Below are 15,370 nucleotides of genomic sequence, written 5' to 3' on the forward strand. Positions count from 1 at the left end.
TTTAGCTTGTTAAGCAGGATGATTATGGCTGGCCCCACTTTCCCCTTATACTTCTAACTTTCCCTTCACCTGCCCTTCATAAACCCCAAATCCTAGTCTGAGAATAGGATGATTTGGGGACAGTACATCTATCATTTTCTTTTACCAGGTTGTTGGCACCTGAATAAATCTATTTTTTTCACACTAACATTTGTCTTTTGAACATTGGCTGGCATGTGCTCAAAGAGCAACTGAATTTGGTAGCATCTCTTTTTGACTACATCCATTCTAGTAGGTGTGAGATGAATTTTGATTATCATCTTAATTTAGGCAAGAATCTCAAAGTTCACGAAACTCATAAATAATAAAATAGTATTTATGATATTTAAGCTTATCGTTCTAGAAAGATAATATTGAAAAAGTAAAGTGACAAGGCACATCCTAGGGAAAAAATTGGAGATATATTTCTGATAAGGGACTTATTTATACACATATGATTCATATTCAAAATCAAGAAAACAGAAAGTCTGATAAAATTCACAAAAGATGAGTGGAAATTTCATCAAAGAAGAGATAAAGATGATCAGAACTGTATGAAGAAATAAATTCTCAATATCACTGGTTATTAGAAAAATTCAAATTAAAGCTATAAGAAAAGATAACATGTTTGACCTATTCCTATAAGAATTGCCAAAAATTATTTTTTAATTGACAATACTAAGTGCTGGAAAGAGGGTTGCATAATCAAAACTATATATTGTTGGAAGAAATAGTGGTGAACACATTTTGGAGAAGAAAATTTTTGTTTAAAAATTTTAGTTAATATATTTTGTCTTAAAAATAGCAGTATACTGAAAGTATGGTTTTTACATCTTTTTATAACACTTCCATTGTTTTATTTAATACCTGTGTTTTAGAGTAGGTTCTCAATGTCGTCCAAATCAAGTACACAATGAACTGCCAATGTGAAGAAGAATATAGGGATACCTAAGTTTAAGTCAAACCTTGGCTTATTTTTTGGGGGGTAACTACACCTGAAGGTACTCAGGGACCACTTCTGGTGGTTCTGAGGGGACCGTAAGTGGTACTGTGATCCAACTGTGTTGGTCACATGCAAGTCTGGAGCCTTGTCTCCTATGTTATCTATCTCTCTCGTTCCCTGAACTTTGATTCCTGATACTTAACGTAACTTTTTGTTTGGGTGGGGCCACACGCAGTGGTGCTCAGGGATCATTCCTGGCTGGGCTTGGAAGAACGTATGTGGTGCCTAGGATGGAGCCCAAATCAGCTACATGATTGGGCAAAAGCTCAATTCGCTATACTATCACTCTGACCCCTTGTATCTGCATATATTTAGGAAACTCATTATCTTAATGAGTTATCACCTGAAATTGAGTACTATGAATAAGAAAAACTTCCTATATTAAAAGGTTTTTGTGAGCATTATTTAAAATAATTACTAAATACCTAGCACAGAGCCCATGTAGATCTGTTGACAAATTCTTATAGAATAAAAAAAGATAATCATATGCATCATACTATTAGCAATTCTTCCCTGAGGCTGAGTATTTATCCATAAACACTAAAAGACCTATGTTTGAGTGTTTTTATAAAATATTTATGAAAATATTTTAATATAAAACTGTCAATTGCACTTGTTCATTTGCTATCTGGGTGCACAAATTATGGTATATCCATAAAAGGAATCACTACTCCTTATAACACTCAAGCCATTGATTCTTACCACAATAATGATGAATCTTAGAAGACCTATCCTCAGTGAATGAAACCAGAAACAAAATGAAAGACTACATAATTCCACTTATATTCCATTTCGGAAGGTAAAAAATGTGGGGACAGAAATCAGGTCAGGGAAATCAGGTCAGAGAATAAAATAGTCAGGATGATTGATTACAAGAGGAATAAAAAAAGGTTTCAAATGGTAAAAGCATTCTATAATTGAATTACACTGTGGTTACATAAGCATGATTATAAGACTAACAATTATGATTGCATGTTGCTCAAGCCGATTAAATTGTACAACACAATAGGAATTTTACTCTAAATTCTTCCTTAATAAACTTGGTTTTAATGAAACATAAAAGTTAAAATTATTTTAAATGTTACTGTCAAATGATAGTTATATCAAAACCCAACATATGAATAGCTTAAAATATTTCTCCATCTGTATTGTTATTTTTTTTACTAGCAGGTGACACCAGGCTCAAGAATAGCTTAGCGGGGTTTTTTCGTAGGTTCACTATATAAACAAGTATTTCTATATTTAATTGTGAAAGCAATGAAAACCATCGAAAGTACTGAACTAGGAATTAAATTCTTTGATATGGCAATGACAGGTATTGCTTCGTTTTACAGAACAACAGTAAGAGCTAGTCACATCATCTTTTCTAACTCCTTGTGAACCTGGTAATATTTCTCAGGAGCCAAGTCAGAGGAAGATGTGGATATTTCCCTCATCAATTGTTAGACTCAAGATTATTGAGTCTATTAAGTAGACTGTAACAATCAAGTTTTTATGACAACCACCCTTTTTATTTTCGGTTAAAGTTTCTGCAATTCTATAATGTTTTTTGAGATCTTCTGTGATAGTGTGATAGTTGTGATAATTGCTTCCAAAAATAGAATCACAGAACATTTTCAAAAGAAACCTATAAAATATCAGTACATTTTCCCTTTTTTTCATGCAGTAGTACTTTTTTCTGCATTGTCCTATGCAATATCTTGAAAAATGCTAATAAATAATGTTCTTCTTCCCATTAGTACCTTGCCAATATCTGTGACTTTCTGCCATCACCAAAGTGACTGAATGTTCCTGAACAGTTACACAGGTGTCATTGGGCACAAAGGAGAAAATTCTCCTGGGTTAAGTGCTTAGACAAGAAGCAGGAAATGCAGTTTGAATGATTTGTACCTTTGCTAACCAAAGATAGGCTGTCTATTAATTTTTAGCAATTAATTCACAGTAGATATTTCTATGCAGTGATTTTCATCTTTGTTCTTTTCCAACCACTTATGAAAGAGGCCTGGTTTATTAGCCACATAAATAAACTAAAAGGCATATGTATTCAGTGGCCATTCTCAAAAAAATAGCTCATTAAAATTATATTGCAAATGTCAGAGTGGATTCAAAAATTCCTTTCTAAATTCAGAATTATATAACTCTAGATTAGTGCATTCCAAGACAAACTGGGCTATGCTTAGCAGCAATTCAGAAAAATTGAGACTGCGGTGATGTCCTGGTCCTCTCAATGTGAAAATTATGTTTATGTGGCACAAAATGTTGCCCTTAGAGATGGGACTACAATCAAGGAGCTGGAATGCTTAAAGTCATAGGAAAGCAGTGATTTCGGGGGAAGAGTGAAGGTTTAGCAAATATGTCCCATGGGAGTAGTTCTAGGAGAAGAACCTTATAACAAACAAAGCTAGAACTGCACAAAACTTGCAGCTCTGAGATAGGAGGCAGTTCACATGGAACCGAGTTTAGTCATAGAAAACCTGAAACAAATGAAGCTCGCAGACAACCCCTAAATTGTTCTTCATCTTCTCTCACCTTCCTACTTGGGAGTTTCTGATTGCAACACCTACTTTTTATGTCCTCCAAGGCACAAAGGAATAGTTGGAACAAAAAGAAACTAAACAACTGGAAGTCTGACTAAGGCCAAGAAGGGTGCAATAGAGCAGACCAAGATGAATTGAGAGAAGAGATCCAGTCCCTGTTATGTCACATGCTAGGCAAGAAAACATACTGGGGATGGAGAGATTGTACAATCCCCAGCACCCTATGTGGGCCCCTGAGTACTGCCAGGAGAAATTACTAAGTGAAGAGCCAGGAGGAGTAACCCCTGCTGGTGTGGCCCCCACTGGAAGGAAGGAAGAGAGAGAAAGGAAAGGAAAGGAAAGGAAAGGAAAGGAAAGGAAAGGAAAGGAAAGGAAAGGAAAGGAAAGGAAAGGAAAGGAAAAAGGAAAGGAAAGGAAAGGAAAGGAAAGGAAAGGAAAGGAAAGGAGGAAGGAAGGATAAAGAAAGAAAGAAAGAAAGAAAGAAAGAAAGAAAGAAAGAAAGAAAGAAAGAAAGAAAGAAAGGGAAGGTAAGAAGGAGAAGGTAAGAAAGCGAAAGAAGGAAAGAGAGAAAGAAAGAGAAAGAAAGAAAAGAAAAAAGAAAAGAAGGAAGGCAAGAAAAGAAAGGAAGGAAGGAAGGAAGGAAGGAAGGAAGGATAGGAGAGAGAGAAAGGAAGAAAGAAAGGAAGGAAGAAGAGAAAAAGCAAGCAAGCAAGTCAAATCTGATACAGAGGCACAGTGATAAGCTCATTTTGAACTTGGGCATCTTCATATGTGTATTTGGTTCAAAAAGTCCTTTGTTTCAGAATTGTAGGAATATGTATGAATTTTATATAGCAGTAGTTTCCCAGTGCTTGTCTATAGATTGGTGCATGAAAACCACTGACAAAAAGCACACATTCACACATTCCTGGAATATTTTAGTGTTCAATGGAATCAATTGCTGATTCAGATATATGCATTTATGATCGAGTGCATTAAATTATTTTCATTGAATGTGGCACACCTAGATATGCTCTGTTCTCAGGAGTGACCCTTGACAGTGCTAACAATGAAAATGCTCGCACTGTTAAGGGTCATCTGTGATGTTGGGGATTCAATCCAGGTTATTTGGAATGCAAGGTAAATTTCTTTAACTCCTTATTAACTCTGACTGCTTTCTTTCCTTTCTTTTAAGAAAATTGAGGTATCATAATTTACAATAGTAGAAGTTGCTGTTTCATAGTTGTGGTGCTACTATGCTAATCCTCACCATTATCCCATGGTCCCTGCTCACCCACCTGACACCACCCCAATACTACTGGTCATGTATCAATGTTTGTTTGTATTGGGCATTGTCTAATCCCTTTTATTGTTTCTGTATGCTCTGCATATGAGCAGGAATATTTAATATTTCTTATTCGGAGGTAGGAGAGGCTGTGGTCAGGGATCACACTTAGAGGGCTTCAAGGATCAAAAGGGCTGCCGGGGATCAAATCTAGGTAAGCTGTGTGTTATGCAAGTGCCTTACCTGCTGTACTAACTCTCCCACCCCAGAGTCATCTAGTAATTCTCTGTGACTTTTTTATTCACTTCACTTAGTATGAGACCCTCCAATCCCAGGCTAAAATTGTATCTTTTCTCATAGCTACACGGTATTCTATTGATCCACTCTTCCATTCTTCGGAACTTGGGTTGTTTGCAGATCTTGGATATTGTAAATAGTGAGACAATAGATACAGAAAAATGCCAATCTATTTGGATTAATATTTTTGTGCTTTTGGGGTAGATGTTCAGGAGTGGAATTGCTGAGTCATGTGGAAATTCTATTTGTGACATTTTTAGATGGGGCCGAACCAGTTTTCAAAGAACAACCATGGGCATATGTTTTCTGAACCCAAAAAACAAATTGTTCAGAAAATTGGACATGGTATATCATGCTGAACAGAATATATGGTTGGGAGTAAAACTATTATTTCTCCCTCCGCTTATATGTTCCTCCCTTTGGTGGAATGTCCTCCCTAGGTGAATATAATTTATAATATCCTAGAATCAACTCCTTATATCCTACCCTGCTATCCAACCCAAAGGCTTGGTTTTAATCCCTAGCAGTGCAGGGTTCCTGAGAATGACCCTCAAGCAGAGATCCAGGAGTAGTTCCTGAGCATTATTGCACTGGGTATTGTAACCTCAACACATACATGCACAAATTCAACTTGAGTCTAAAGATTCTAGATGAATAGTTGGTACAAGAACTATGTCCTAACCCTTCAAACTGTCCTGCAAAAAGGTGCTCTTACATGCAAGTCAGGGAATTTATAAACAAACTTCTTGAATTATACACCATTTCCTAGTCCCATTCAAACCCTTCTACCTTGTCGGGGTTTTTCGCCATGAATGTACTGGTTTTGTTTTAAAAAGTATAGACATTTTCAGCTATATTCACCACTTTTCTCTGATCATCTAGTATGTTGCAGGTACCCACACAGATTAAATCTGGACCTTACATAAAGAATGTGCTTTATCACTTATGCCACACAGCTCTGGTCCATTGGGTCATTTCTTTAAGAGTCACAATTTTGTGAGTCTCGAGAAAATCTTTTTTCTCATTAATTTTTATTTATTAGCTTTTGGGCTACACTCAGCTGTTCAGGTATTACTCCTGGCAGGGTTCAGGAAACCACAGGAGATAGTAAGAATTGAACTCAGGTCAGCCACATGCAAGGCAAATTCTACCTGCTGTACTATCACTCCAGCCCTGGGGTTAGGGTCCCAAGCCCAATCCCAACAACCTGTAGAAAAAGAAAACATCTCCTCAACACTGTCAAAACAACATTTTAATTTATTTCACTCCCTTTAAAAGGTAATGTTTGCTTATTGTTTGCCAGACTACTCCGAGGTAACCTTACTAAATTAAAAGATTTTCTTTCTTATACCATAACAGAATGCCAGTTCAGTAGTTTATAGGTGATGATTCTCAAGGAACTATCATCTCTAAAAAATGACTAGATCAGAATTTCACTCCAATTTGCTTACCAGGTAAAAGAAATTGCTACCAACAATCATACACACACATGCACACTCCATACACACATGCACACTCCACACACACACACACACACACACACACACATAAATAACACATGGTGGTATACCTGAGGGATTTTAGGTGGTTCTGTGGCTCAAACCCATTTATGTGTAAGAGTTATGCATTCCTGGTGTGCATTATTTATATATTTTTGGGCCACCTATAACACTGGTCAGGGGTTATTCCTGGCTCAGGAATTACTCCTGACAGTGCTCAGGGGTCCATAAGTGGTCCTAGGGATCAAATCCTGTTTGACTTCATAGAAAGGCAATCACCTTGTTTGCTATCGTATTCTCTCCATCCCCTGTATGATTCAATATTGTAGAACAAGGGTTTATAAGAGATTTTAATATATATTTAGATTTTTCCTCCATTGGTTCCAATGATGTAAAGCAAGTTCTTCCAAGTTATCAAAAAATGCTCTCAGCAATGATATGCTGTCTTTATCCAGATGAGGAAATAAGACGTAGTCCTTATATATTATAACATAACTAATATCATCCATAAACCTAAAGGTTTCAATGATGATAAAATATATAAAAAGAAACATTTCTATAATACATTAGCAAAAAATAAAATTTCAAGTTATACATACAAACTTGGAACATGCAGACATAATACACAGACTAACATGTTTCATTTAGAAGTCCCTCAGATTTATTGGTATAAACACCATCAGCTTTTGAAAGCTGTACCTGAGGAAACTCTGCCAGGCTGCATCGGGGCTTAGAAGAGGCTGACTCATACCCAGAGTCCCTCCTTGGCTATGCCCCTCTTGATTTCATCCTCCAATGCTTCCTCGTATTTATACCCAAAGTCACTTGGGATGGCTTCATTAACCATGGCCATGAACTCAAGAACTTTCATCTTAGATGTTTCGGCATGAGCTCTTTTGCCCCACAGAAACTCAAAACAATTAGGTTCATTGGCCATCTGCCGATATACCAGGTAGTTCTCTCTCACAAAGTGATTGGTTATAAGCTCCTTGGTGTCTCCAAACACAAAATGATGCTCATTAGCATATATTCCAATTTGATTCAGAATGTCCCATATGTCTTGTTCGGTGGCAGAGTTGTCCTTCATGAAGATGATACCTAGTATTAGGATAAGAATGCCAGTCTTAGGGATTCCTTCTTTACCACAACTCATCCCATCAAATGTGAGACCCAGACTAATAATGAAGATATAGCAGTGGTTGGTTTGATCGACTTCTTTCACATCAAGGCCAAATATCATTTCCATCCTCTTATGGGCTTTGAGGAATATCTCATTGAAGTGATGTTCATAGTTTTTGATGACTCTCTGGATCATCTCTTCCTTGGTTATTGGTTCTTTCATTTGATATTTCAGCAGCATTAATTTCACTAGTGAAGCGACTTTACTCTCGATCATATCTGCAGACACATTGCTGAGATTTTCTATAGTCTGTGCAGACTGTGGTGTATCATTTATTTTCGGATTATGGAAACCATTAGCCAGTCTGCCAAATGACACAGCGATGATATTTCCGGAAGCTAACTGGGTGATTCGAGTAAATGATGACGTGCTGGGCATAGAAGAATCAACAGCATCACGTTCACAGTTGGATATGTCAGGATTAGATAAAAGAGATAATTCCCTCATAGCTTCGGAAATAGCAACAATCTCATTGGTGATATTGGTTAAGCTGGGGGCCTCATTGTTATCACTGTCATTCTGGACTTCTGGGGGTATGTTCTTCTGATCTTTAGGCATGATGAATAAAGAGGTACCTTCACTAGTAGGAGATGAAAATGGGGAATCACTGCCTAAAAAAAAATGGTTAAATGTGAGTAGCTCCATCTCTAAGGACAATTGTGGCTCTGATACAAGTCATCTCCAATGGTCTTCTGATAGTAGTAGTAGAGGACTCTACAGCTTTTTAAAGTTCATTATAAAAAAGTACTGGTTGCTAGATATTTAATAATAACATGAAAGAGGTAGACTAAATGTTCTCCCAGTGAAGTCAGAAAACACAGGCTGAGGTCTCAGGGATAACAGTAAGAAGATATTGGTTGGAATCAAGCAAAACACTTTTGTTCTGAGGTGGTGGTAGTCAGTCCTCACTGAGGTGCAGAATGTTGCAATTAAATACAGCTTGGTCTCCTTATACTAACACCAAGGTAGACAACTGGACACAGGTTGAGAAATATCTCCTCCATATACCCTCCTAGATTGGCCCAACTCGAACTTAGAGGTCTCATTAAGTTTCCTTACTTTGAGTCAAGTAAAGTTCTGGATGATGATGATGAGTATTATTGCTGAATTAACACTGACTACCCTGGTTACACATCCTCTACAACCTCCTGCGATCTGAAGATAAGAACTAGGCATCACATCAGCTTACTACCCAGGCTTACCCTTAGTCTCTCAGCACTAAAAAAGGTGTTGACGAGACTCAGTGATTCCCGTATTTGAGGAATCAGGTTGCTTGGTAAACACTTAAGACTCCTGAGAAGTTCCCTGAGAAGAGAGGAAGATCAAAGATCGAGACCCCTTGCTGGGGTTTCCCTGGGCTCAAAGTAGAAGCTAGATACTGTGAGGATATCTCTCTTCTAGGCTGGCCAGAGCCCTCAGGCCCTGCTTATGATCCTTATTGTGACTAGTGCCAGACATTCAATTCCTCCGTTTGCTGACCTCAAGTGACCAAGGCACTATTCCAAGGACATAAACTGACAAACTCCCAGGAAGGAAAAGAGCAGACAATTTGTCACAGACCACTGCCCGGGATTTTAGGCTGATAATGATACTAGAGCTGTTTGACACCCCTGTGTTCTGGGCTGACTTAGATTGGGTCCTGCCCTCCTTGGTTACCCTATCCACTGCAAATCAGAACTTGTCACCCCTACCCCAGGACACAAGTGCTACCTCCCTAGATCTTAGTGATTTTTGTGAGCTTGTGATTCTTCTGGTCACCATGTTTGGGACTTGACAGAGAATCACAACATGGGCAGGAATATTATAATGTCTCATCTTAGAATGCTCATCTTAGAATGCTCATCTTAGAATGGATTATACGAGACAAACCATGCTGACAAACTCTCATAAACTTAAGTTTCACTTAAGTTTCAGTGACATGATGGACAATTAAGGGGTATTATATCAGATTTTCCTAATATGAAAGTGGGCTTAGACTCTTTTGGAGTCATTCTTTTCTGGAGCAGATATCTCCCCCATTAGCTCACTTAATTCACTGAGTTATTTCAAATGGTAAAACTGGGATGTAGCATAAAACTTTTAACAATAATCAAGTAGTTAAAGGGTATGCTATTAAATATAAAAGGCATTTGAAGAAAGCAAACATTGTTTGTCTTCACTTGTCAAAAAAACCCATAAATGGAACAATCACCAAAATTAAAAACACCTGTTACATGAAGAGAACAAAATGATGGTTGACACAAGGGATGATGGGTAGTTATAGATAAATCAGGTTTAAAAGGAGACAATTCTATGGTTATGGATGCAAAGTAGACTGCATGTGATCAGAAAATATACAGATGTCAAATTAAAAGGATATACACATTTAAATTAAATAGTAGGTACAACAAATGCCCCATAAACTAATTCAATTTTTTCATTTTTAGAAGATGAGTCTTTCATTTGGAATTTGGGAGGCCATATGTTTCCAGGGACTTACATGTAAGCTATATAGTCCAGACTTTTGGAATATCTTTCATGGTAAATCAATTTATTCATTTACATTTATTTGTTTGATGGTTTTTATGTGTGTGTGTCTGTTGCTTCTCCACTAACCAGTCAGATTTCAGGTGTTTTGTTTTATTTTCTTTACTAATAACACAGACATGAAAATTAATTAAAAGCAAATGCTACTAAAAGTTGCTTTTGTTAGGAAGTAAAGGGAAATTTAATAGTAATTTTTTGGTTAATATAATTGACTAACTTCAATAATTGGGGATAATCCAGTGAGTTTAATGTAAACCAGAGACATAAGCATGTAATGCAAGAAATGAAGCCATGTATTGGGGACACACAGCAATAAAGAGTATGAAACAATGGAGACTTATAAATAATGGAAATTAATGTATAATAAACCTTAAATAAGTGAAAATACCATAAATAATATACAATTAGAGAAAGTATGTTTAAGTGTTTAGAGAATGAATTATATTTGGTATTGTAATTATAAGATGAATTATATTTGATATTGTAATTATAAGATAAATCATAAATTATGTTTTTATTGGATTACTGTGAGATAGTTACAAAGCTTTCATGTTTAAGTTTCAGTCATACAATAATTAAATACCCACCCCTCCACAGTGCACATCTTCCACTACTAATGTCCCCAGTATCCTCCCCATCCCAGCCCTCCCCCTGCCTCTATGACAGACAATTTCTCCCATACTCTCTCTTTACTTTTGGGCATTATGGTCTGCAATACAGATACTGAGAGGTTATCATGTTTGGTCCTTTATCTACTTTCAGCACACATCTCCTATCCCGACCAATCCCTCCAAACATCATTGACTTAGTGATCCCTTCTCTATTCCAGCTGTCTTGTCCCCCAGCTTATGAAGCAGACTTTCAACTATGGAGCAATATTTCTAGCCTTTGTCTCTAGTGTCCTTGGGCGTCATTTTCCTATTATGTTATTTTATATTCCACAAATGAGTGCAGTCATTCTATGTCTGTCCCTCTCTTTCTGATTCATTTCACTTAGCATGATACTCTTCATGACCATCCACTTATAAGCAATTTCATGCCTTTATCTTTTCTAACAGCTGCATAGTATTCCATTGTGTCGATGTACCAAAGTTTCTTTAACCAGTCATCTGTTCTTGGGCACTCAGGTTGTTTCCAAATTATGGCTACTGTGAACAATGTTGCAATGAACATACAGGTGCAGATATCATTTCTACTGTGCTTTTTTCACCCTCGGGATATGTTCCCAGAAGTGGTATTTCTGGGTCATATGGAAGCTCAATTTCTAGTTTTTGAAGAGATGTCCATATTGTTTTCCAAAAAGGCTAGACCATTGTCATTCCCACCAACAATGAAAGAGCCCCTTTCTCCCCATATCTTCCTATATTTTAAATAACTTAATTTTTTTAAATGTGTCCATTTTTCCAAGACCCCATGACTTGAATATCCTAAGTTATCTATCAGGTAATAAACCAGACCAGTAAAATTCAGGGACTTTATAAAAATATTTTTCCTTTATAATAATCATTGAGATGGTTATAGGGACAGTTTAATTAATGAAAATCATTTATCTAAATGCAATCTTATTTTTTTTAATTATCGGCAGGATTTTTTTTGTCTTGTTTTTCCACTTTTTTTTTTCAAATGTAGGAGTACTGCTATTTATTCAGCCATTGATTAAGCTGATTGAATTTGGCATAAACTCCACTATCTACAGGATATTGATTGCTGAGAACAATACTTTAGTATTATTCAATTTCTGGAATAATACTAAAGTTGTTACTAAATAAATACTAAAGAATAAAGTTGTTAATCTTTGCTATCTAGATATTTTAGCAACAAAAATGACTTTTACTATTTGTTATGTCTGAAACTTATTTTTTTACTTTTTGTTTAAACTGAGTTTGTTCACCCACGCTTTAGTTTTACTTAAAAAATATAATTAATATTACAGAGCAAATAAAGATTTATTGCAACATATCAAATAAGTTATTTCTTTACTGAAAATAAATACAACTTCAAATATCTTCTAGATATTTACCAAATTATAGCATGTTTTTCTCAGATCCATTTATTTATCATTGTTCTCTAATATCTTCAAACTACTACAATCTATTGCATTTACAATCATTAATGTATTAATTAATAATAGGATTGGTGGATCATAGGGGAAAATCTCCTACCCCTCTGAGTTCATTTGAAGCCAGACAAGTGATCATATGGGTTAGCAAAGGAACAACAAATTTAATAACATAAATATGGAGAATTTACATAGCTGTACAGTCTAAAGAAAACAAGACAGACCAAGGAACAAGAGATCTGGGACATCAAGGAAAGCAAAAAGAGACTTCGAGTGATAAGAAACAAATGTTCCCATCTTTTTTTAAAAAGTAAGATAGTTTTATTGAAACTAACTTAGAAAGATATGAGGGGAGAGAAAGGGAGATATATTTGTTAGAGAGAGAACATAGCTTCTCCAGAGTGGGAATGATCAAGCAAAGAAATAAGCAAGGGAGATAAGTTTTCAAGAAAGAGCGAGGACTTGAAGAGCAAGCCTGTTCCCATCATTTTCTTGATGAGTTTCTTAGAATGTGTTAACTGATTAATGTAAGCCTGGATGACAACCCCCAAACTACCAAACTACATTCTTCTCAAGTCATAAAATGGAAAAATAGTGATTGATTCTTCAACTAGAAAATTACTAAATTTAAGACAAAGACAACAGATTCTTCTCAGCTCTGAGAATGAGGATCTTTACCTCTCAATTAAAATTTTCTGAATTCTTCAGGAAATATTAACAGACTTCCGAAGGCCTGCAGGGTATCTAGTGACCTTTACTTTCCTTTACAAAGATGACACTTATTGAAAGAGGCTTACTCTGAGTACATGGACAAAAGCCTATGTAACCCTTTTGAGGAGACTAATCCAAGCCAGGTATTTTATCATCATAATTATTTGATCAAAACAATTCCCTGAATTTCAATGATTTCATTACGCTTCTCTAATTAATTGATGGTTGCTTTCCCTGCTCTTCACTTGTCTTAATTTGGAGCCAGGTTTTATTTCCAGTTTTCATACTCTATGGATAATGACTAATAGTTTTTTTTCTGAATGAAGTGTAGGGAAAGTAAAAACAAATTCCCTTCACTCCTTTGAGTTCTTGACTGAGATCACTATAATAAAAGACAGACTAGTAAGAGAAAGGCTGATAGATTGCCTGCTATGCAGATGTGCCTCTCAGTTTAAAAGTTACCCTGAATAATAATTCTCTTCCAAGAAAAGATTACAAAACATTTTAACAAATTGTGCAGCATGAATATGTGCTTATTTTATATATTGGTACCATTATTATTGAAAATGTGGTAAAAAGGGGAATATACAGATCACAAGATCTCTCTGATTTAATATTTTAATTAAATTATATTACAATTTATATTAAATAATTTTATATCAAACAACATAATTCATATGTAATAATGACTATTATAACATTAGCATTTACATATGAAAATTTGGGGGGTTTTTTGAGTCACACCCCATGATGCTCATAGATTACTCTTGACTGTACTCAGGAATTTAGCCCAGGCAGTGCTTGGGAGACCATATGGGATGCTGGAGATCAAACCTGGGTCAGCCTTGCCAAACAGCCTACCTGCTGTACTATTTTTCCAGCCCAAAATAATTTATCTTGATAAAATATTTCCAAGAATAGACAACAATTTAGGCTACCTTGTCAGAAAACTATGGCAAGACTTAGAGATTTCATTTGACAATCTATACAGAGAAAAACAGTAGTAACCAAAGAAAACCAGTAGTAAAAGACTTTTAAATTTTCAATATTATATAAATCAAGAAATTAGGTGATTACAATTTAGATCTATGTTATATCAGAAAAATTAAAGGGTACTATTAATTTAAATTTTATTTTGGTGTTAGTACTCTTCTTTTGAAGGGGGTGGTGCACAACTGCTGTAGTCAGCAATTAATTCTTGTGGTTCTCAGAGGACCATAATGCTGTGCCAAAACTGAACTAGGGTCAGCCATGTGCAAGGCAAATGCCTTTAAACCCTGTAAACTTTCTGTCCCTAAATATCACTTAATCAGCTTTAATGATTTAGAAAGTGATCACTGGCCATAAATTATAATGGACATTCCTGGAGACTATGGTGAGGAAAATATCTAATATGGATATTGATGAAAGTGATAATGGGTTTGTTCTGTTTGTACTATGTTCTGTGTTAAATACCTTCTGTAAATCCTCACAGTCGTCCTATACTAGAAGTTCTACTTTTTAAAATATGAAACAACAGACCTGAAACAGAGTTCTGTGTTATGCTAATAATTTTATGGTGCATAGTTTTCCACAACTTCTTTTCTAAATATTTTGTTTATTATCAATAGGATTTGTTTATCTAGCAAAAATAATAAAACAAAACTCACTAAAGATTCCCTAACAAAAATTTGCTTCCAGTACAATGCAAACAATACAGGTACCACTGATTCACATCTAGGGAAACAGTTTTAATATCATGATTCTAAAAGAATTGTACATTTCTAATGACCAATTACCATATTTTAACAGCATGGATGCTTTCAATCTCCTATTAAACTGAAAAGAAGGATTATAGGAAAAAGACTTTATATTTCCTATACTTTAGACTGTTTTATTGTTTCTTTTATATAAATCAAGAAATTAGGTGACTAAAATTTAGATCTATGTTAGATCAGAAAACTTCATTGACAGAATCTCAAATTGAGGACCACTATAAATGAGTAAGTCATTTAAAATTGTTATATGGAAATCTTAGTATATTTAGCTGAGTTTGATTATATAAAATGTACATATTATTTTTCTTAATATCTGTGTAAATTTTTACCAAAACTAAGATACTAATATTTTCTTTCAATGAGTTAGTTCTGGTGCGGTTCATTCTTTGCTGCTCTCCTCTATATGACCTAGGTTTCTAATGTGTTTAAAAGCAGAACAGTATCCAGAAGAGGATCCAGGATGTGTCTCAGTGACAGATACTGACAGTTAAAGCCACGGATTCTGTCCCTTGTACTAAT

The 15,370-nt window shown here is 35.6% G+C and overlaps 1 protein-coding gene across 1 annotated transcript in view; it reads right to left on the reverse strand.

The window, feature by feature from the left end:
- The window catches only part of MAGEB16 (MAGE family member B16), a 28,586-nt gene extending 20,230 nt beyond the window's left edge, over positions 1-8,356 (reverse strand). The window contains exon 1 of the mRNA XM_056131099.1: positions 7,370-8,356. Coding sequence (XP_055987074.1) covers positions 7,370-8,356 — 987 coding nt within the window. The remainder of the gene's footprint in view (positions 1-7,369) is intronic.
- Between the last annotated feature and the right edge of the window lie 7,014 nt (positions 8,357-15,370).

This window comes from Sorex fumeus, unplaced genomic scaffold, assembly GCF_029834395.1.
Source record: "Sorex fumeus unplaced genomic scaffold, SorFum_2.1 ptg000086l, whole genome shotgun sequence".
NCBI classification, from domain to species: Eukaryota; Metazoa; Chordata; class Mammalia; order Eulipotyphla; family Soricidae; genus Sorex; species Sorex fumeus.